Raw genomic sequence first — 6471 nt, 5'->3', positions numbered from 1 at the left:
TCTTTGTATTCCTATTAATAATATTTTCTTTAAAAAATATATGTAGGGTAATATTTATATAAACTTTAATACATTAATATTTTATAATATTATATAAATTTCATATATATGTAGGGATATTCAAATTTCTGTTAAAATCGAATTAACTGGCTAAACCGATCTAATTCGATTAATCGATCGGTTAAACGATCTAATTCTGTCAGAAGTTGATTAATAATTTTTTTAAAAGATTAGTTATCAGTTAATTTAGTTCAAAATCAAGTAATTAACATAATTAACAAAATTTAACAATTAATATTACAAATTATATGTAGTTTTAATTCGAATAATTCGGTCAAATAAATATTATCAATTTATATATTGTTTTAACCAAAAAAAATTTAAAACATATAAATTTCAATTTGGTTATTTTTTTTAATTTCGATTCGGTTAATATTTAAAATATTAAAAAGATTAATTAATTCAACTAATACTAGTTCGGTTCGGTTATCTGTTTAAACACCTCTATACATATGTATATTATGTTTATGTTAAACAATTATTATTTTCAGAATTAAATTTAACAATAATAAAATCAATATAATTATATTTTTCATATATTTACGATCTTTCAAATTGATTTGGTGTTTCTATTATATCATTAAATATTTTATTTTTTAATACATATTAACAGCTCAAAGCACTGCAGAAAATCAAGTTTGAAACTTTGAATAGCTTAAATAGATGAGCTAGTTTAGGTTTTATCCAAAGTACCACAGGTTTCAGTAAAAATTATAAAACTTGAATACAACTTTAAAAAAAATTCCAAGTGTCAGTAATACAAAAAAAAAATCAAATGAATTCCACACAAACTCCGGTCTAACCTTACTTTTCTGTCATAGACTGAAATATACTTTTTAACTCCTAAATTTTAATCCCATCAATGAGAAAATTTTGTCCTTCCATTGTTTAATCTTCAGAACCAACCCCCCCCCCCCCAAAAAACAAAAAACAAAAACTCTAAATGGCACAAAAAACTGTGAATCTTCCAGTTGGATCTTAAATTCACGAGAAACCAAAAGCTTTTGCTGTTGACTTGAAGAAAATTCATTCCTCCTCCTGGTATAGTACACTTGCAGCATTGTTTCCTTTGCTAACAATTTCTGGATATGTAGCTGTTATTCACATTCTGCTATCCCCCCCCCAAAAAAAAAAAAGGTTTATGGTTTCAGAAATAATGCAAAAATAATCATAATGGCATGGCTTCAGACATAATACCAGTAATTGAAACAGTCCAACTGTACGGTCCGGTTTTTAGCCCTTATAAAGTATAAGCATATATAAGCAAAAAGGATTTTAGTACAACTTTAAGAAGATTGTATCTGGTGAAAATTCGATTTCAATATACACATGGGATTGGACATGCCTCCAGTTCCAGGTTAAAATGGTTCCATCGGATGGTCCGGTTTTTCAGCACCAACAGCTCTTAGAAGGTACCAGTATATATATAATCAAACAGAGTTCCATATATTTTGAAGTATGAACAAGACAATTAGAACAACTTTAAGAAAACTGTATCCAACAAGACAACCAATTTGTCTGAATGACAATACACAAAGGTACAAGTAACAGAATAGTTGCTTTGCTTGAATTCGGAACCCTTTATTGAATAGCTCTTTATTCTTCATCTAAGCTGGATTTTGTTACAACTGATATGCATGAGAACTAACTCTTTTCCTGAGGCTTCAAGCTCATATAATATAAGGTGTGTTACTTTAGAACAGCATAGATACATATCTAAAATGTTGTCTTTTACCTATTACTAGAAGACACAGATTGTCTATCGTCTATCGAACACTATACTGGTCAGAATTCATTTTTTTTTTTTGTTTCCAACTACAACAAAGTTTGTTTTTGTAAAATGTAACTAAATAGGCCTGCCAACTCTCTTATCTTTCTCTGTGTTATTAACATAGTCTATGTTGTTGCCAAGAATGTCATGCAGATTGGAGGACGAACCTTAAACAAAGCAAGGATTGATGAAGGAAGAAGCCACAGCCCATCTCCGCATATCAAGCCAGAAGCGACAGCAGGAACCATCAAACTGGCCTTCTTTCGATTTAGCTTGTGCCATGCAAAAACAGCCAAACTCCCCACACACATATCAATTGCAAAATAAGCACCAACAAGGAAAGGCACAGCCATTGCCATTGGAAGGGGAATCCATTTCCCGATATTCTTGGGAGAAAAATCTCTCAACAAGTTGGCTGCTATCGCAAAGGAAAAAAACCCATAGCAGAGCTGCAAACAATACTGGGGAAGGGCAGAGAAGCCTTGAACACCAAGAATTGCCATATTTCGGTAAATGAGAGCATATGGGGCTTTGTACTCACCATCAGGGTTCCCCAGATCAAAAGCTTTATAGAAGAGAAAGAATGTAAGAGGAGCTACAATGCAGCCGATGGCAGTCCCTATAGCCTGGCTGAGAAGCATGGATCTTGGAGAAGTGAGAGTTAGGTGACCGGTCTTGAAATCATGCATCAAATCAGATGAGATTGAAACAATGGATTTAATAAGACCACAGCCCACGAGTCCAGCAACCACACCATTTTCCTTTCCGGACAAGGCAGCAAGCACGAAGAGGGCTACTTTTCCGTAATTATAGGCCATGTTCATGTCAGTCAGACCAGCACCATAAGCATTGCAGAAGCTCAAAGAGGGTGCAAGAATATAAGCAACAACTACGTAATACCATTTCAGCTCGGGGAACATCTGAGGGATTACAATGACGGAAATGACAGAAAAAAAGGTGTATCCTGCACATGCTACCCAAATAGGAATGCTCTCTCTATTGAATAGTTCATTTCGATGAAGATCATCTGGAAGCTGTTTCTGGTTATCGGGAGCTGCATGACAAGTAAAGGAAGTTAGTGAAGCTGGTGTTCCCTAAGAAAGTTAATGAAGTTTTTATTCTCCAATGATCCATGAAAACATGATCACCCGTATCAGGTTTAGCACTCAAAAATCAAATGAACTCCATTTTACATGTCTTGTCATAAAAAAATGAACCATGAAAACAAAAGATCTGAATTGCTTAAGTACCCTTGTAAATCGAAAACAGTCCTTTCTAGTTCCATAGGAGATGGCGCAAGCAAAGTAACAAACTGGAGAGGAGCCAAAGAAAAGAACATTTTAGAAAGTAGCTAACTTACATGTTTTATGGTTGCTATTTTTCACTTTAGCGTGAATGTTTCTAGCAGTGAAGAACAGTATCTTCAGAAAATTATAGAGTCCATCCCCCAGGATCAAAGCAATAGAAATAAAAACCTGCATGATAAATGGAAACCAGTGAGAAATGCGTATCGATATTGGTGTCAAGATATTATTAAGAGAGAAGCTCTGCAAACCTTGTAACCATTTAGACTCTTCATGCTGCTTTCAGGTAATGTTGCAGGGAACCACTCTCCCTTGAGCCCACCGATCAGTGGCCACATTACTCCCCAAGAAAGCACCGCACCAAGGAGCAAAGATAAGTTTACTAGATGTGGACAGATCATTCCTGCTCCTATGTAAGTCATACTGAAATCAAAGTAAAATCTGCAAAATTGAAGTTCTTGAATCAATGATTATGGCAAGAGATGTATAGGTGGAAAGATGACAAACATAGACAATAAGAAAGCTGGATCCCGTACGAGTTTTTCCAGGCTTTCAAGCCAAATGTGGGAAACTGAGAAAATCCACATGAATCTCCACCTGCATAGAACCATTGGAAGAAAGCCCAGAGGAAACTAAATGAAAAGAATTTCAGAAACCCATGAACCTGCTTCCTGAAGATGAATCATTACAAGCTTGAGTTACGCCACACTCAAAACCTGTTTCATTTCTAACTAGAAAAGAAAAGAGTTCTGAACAGTAGATTCATAAAGAGTTCTGAACAGTAGATTCATACTTAGCATTTTTGTCTCCTTTGGGAGTATGAAACCCATTAATCAAAACAGCTGTAGCAGTTCCACTTGGGTAAGCTAATTTGTAGTCGATTATCATAATCTGAAATAACAAAAATTAGAATTAGAAAATTAAGACCCAGATTACCGACTAAGAGTCACTGATATCACAGCAGATGAACTATCATCAACCTATCTTGGAAACACAGAATAGAAAGGAAGGGAAGTAAAAGAAACATGCATACCTTTCTTAGAGGAACCAATGCCAGAAGCCCAACAAAGCAGCTCACAAAGAGAAACCCAGTCATCCAACCGATCCCAGGTTCCTTAATGCTCCCAGGATTATTACCTACGGCATCAACTCCTGCTTGTTCATATGTCTTCCTGTTTAAACCCAACAGATAAGATCCAAAACCACCTGCATTGAAAAATTGATGGAAAACAAAAAACAAGAAAATCAGGTGGATTGGTATCCAATTAATCAATAAACTCATCCAAAATGAAACCGGGAACTGATTGCAGACAACAATACCTCCAACAGCAATACTATAACAAGCAACTGCACAAGTCTGAATTATAGTATTCTCTTGTCTAGTGAATGGAGTTGAAACAAATCCAACCTTTTGCAGCAACTTTGTCCATGACCCGACCAATACAAAGGCAAGCAGAGCGGCCGAGACATTAAGGTTCGGAACTAGCCCAGTTGTGAGATTGAGCTTCATCACTATCACACTGTACATGATACCAATAAGAAGGCTAGCAATGAGTCCTCTAATTGTTATCTGTTTCGTCCAAGGTGCAATTCTCTTCAACTCTTCTTGCTCATCAATCCTCTCTTCTAAATCATCTTTCTCAACCCTTTCAATTTCTTTCATCTCCTCCATGTTCATGTTCCCCATTGATAAAATCTGGTTCTTGGCTTGCTAGTCTAATTCAACCATCAAAACTCATTTTTTTCAGGCCCAGTTCAAAGAGAAAACAAATACTACAATAAAATTACATGGACAACTCATGCAGCCACTGAAAGATCTTACCTTGATGATCAGCTTGTACTTCTTCTTGCCAAAGTTCAGCTCAGCAAACTTGTTTCATATTAACTAGAATTCATTAAACAATGTCAACTTGGGATTTCAGTTTTTGTTTTTCTTTGCTTAATCTAAGAACACGCCATAAAAGTGATAAATTACTGTACTCATTTCTCACCTTAAGAGTGTCCTTCCTCGAGTTGACCTGCAGAAAGCTCCAAATACAATGAAGAAAATATCCAAAAAATCTAAGTTTTGAGTATTTCAGTTCAATGGTCGAGGCAGCAGTAATAAACACCTCTAAAAGGACCACGAGCGAACCACACGCTTCGCGAAAAGCCAAAACGATAAATAAATTTAATTCAATGCAAAGATCAAAATCACAAAGAGCATTGAATTCCGCATCTGAAACAAGACCCTAACAATCTTCAAAACGGGTATCTCAAAATCAGCAATTCGAGACTTTTGGATTTGGCACGATTTGCAGAGTCTTATATTAAAGCGACCCACGGTTTACTAACCCCCACCAAAAGGAGTTTAAAGACTTTCAAGAACCGTTGCCTGTACTGCAAAGCAGTAGTACAAAGTTCGCTTTTGTAGTACATTCATTCGGTAGCCATTAAGTTTGATTCTTTACGTTGACTCCCATTAAGTTCAGCTACAAATTTGCAGAGAGAAGGACGTGTGGGATGGAAATGGAAAGGGAGGTCCTTTCAAAGAGATTCAACGGAACTAGTCCCACACCTTTGGCTTTGAAAGCGGCTCTACCATGGAAAAGCGGGTGGCCTTTATCAATTGGAATAATAATGGGTGACAAACATATTATTCACTTGAATAGTAATATATGTTTACAATATTAATAAATATAAAAAATTTTAAAAAGTTTTATTTATGATTTACCCACTAATTATAGTTATTTGTATATGGTTAGATACTTAATTTGGTAATTTTTTTTTGAAAAACAAAACCAAAATAATTACATTATACTACTAGAAGTAAATAAATCACTTGTTTTATTCTAACAAAAATTTAGTAATAACTCATAAGCCTCTTCGAAAATCAACAAAACTTCCTTACAGGTCAATTTAGCAAGCTCATCAGCCACTCAATTATCCTTCCTAAGAAAATACCTGAAAATCCATTGTTTTTGCTATTTTAACTGTTTGATTCTTTTAACCAAAGTTAAATTAGAAATAGTCTATCTTCAATGGCTTTGATCATCTTTAGGCTATCCGTATGGATTAATACTCTATCATATCCTCGTCCATGTAGAATAAGCAGTCCATCTAGAATAGCCCCAAAGCTCACGTCAAACATTGAACATTCCTCTAGATAATGATTATAACCCAAGATCCAATCCCCAACCTAATTTCGCAGAACTCCACTAGCAGATGTGAATCCTTTCTTGCCATTGGCTGCTCCATCAATATTTAAGTGAAACCAATTACCTAATAGATGATGATTAAGGGACAACTCATGCATTCTAAGCGAGTCCTTCTTGTGGGTATTATTATACTGTCTAG

The 6471-nt window shown here is 35.2% G+C and overlaps 1 protein-coding gene across 4 annotated transcripts; it reads right to left on the bottom strand.

Annotated features, from left to right (window-relative positions):
• Positions 1–687: 687 nt before the first annotated feature.
• LOC107930278 (metal-nicotianamine transporter YSL3) lies at positions 688–5788 on the bottom strand. Of its 4 annotated transcripts, none has more exons than XM_016861894.2 (10): positions 5127–5788; positions 4958–5020; positions 4456–4851; positions 4169–4341; positions 3929–4026; positions 3672–3806; positions 3387–3576; positions 3192–3306; positions 1999–2885; positions 688–1154 (listed from the first exon to the last, which is right to left on the bottom strand). In XM_016861894.2, the coding sequence occupies exons 3-10, from the start codon at positions 4820–4822 to the stop codon at positions 897–899; spliced, it is 2223 nt and encodes a 740-aa protein (XP_016717383.2). In that variant the 5' UTR covers positions 4823–4851; positions 4958–5020; positions 5127–5788; the 3' UTR covers positions 688–896. The 4 variants fall into 4 exon arrangements, with proteins under 4 accessions (XP_016717383.2, XP_016717385.2, XP_040932919.1 ...); XM_016861896.2 differs by having other exon boundaries at positions 688–1168; positions 5127–5707; XM_041076985.1 differs by having other exon boundaries at positions 1012–1171; positions 5127–5707.
• Between the last annotated feature and the right edge of the window lie 683 nt (positions 5789–6471).

The sequence above is a fragment of the Gossypium hirsutum genome, chromosome A09 (assembly GCF_007990345.1).
Source record: "Gossypium hirsutum isolate 1008001.06 chromosome A09, Gossypium_hirsutum_v2.1, whole genome shotgun sequence".
NCBI lineage: Eukaryota > Viridiplantae > Streptophyta > Magnoliopsida > Malvales > Malvaceae > Gossypium > Gossypium hirsutum.
This window is presented reverse-complemented; position numbering and strand designations above follow the sequence as displayed.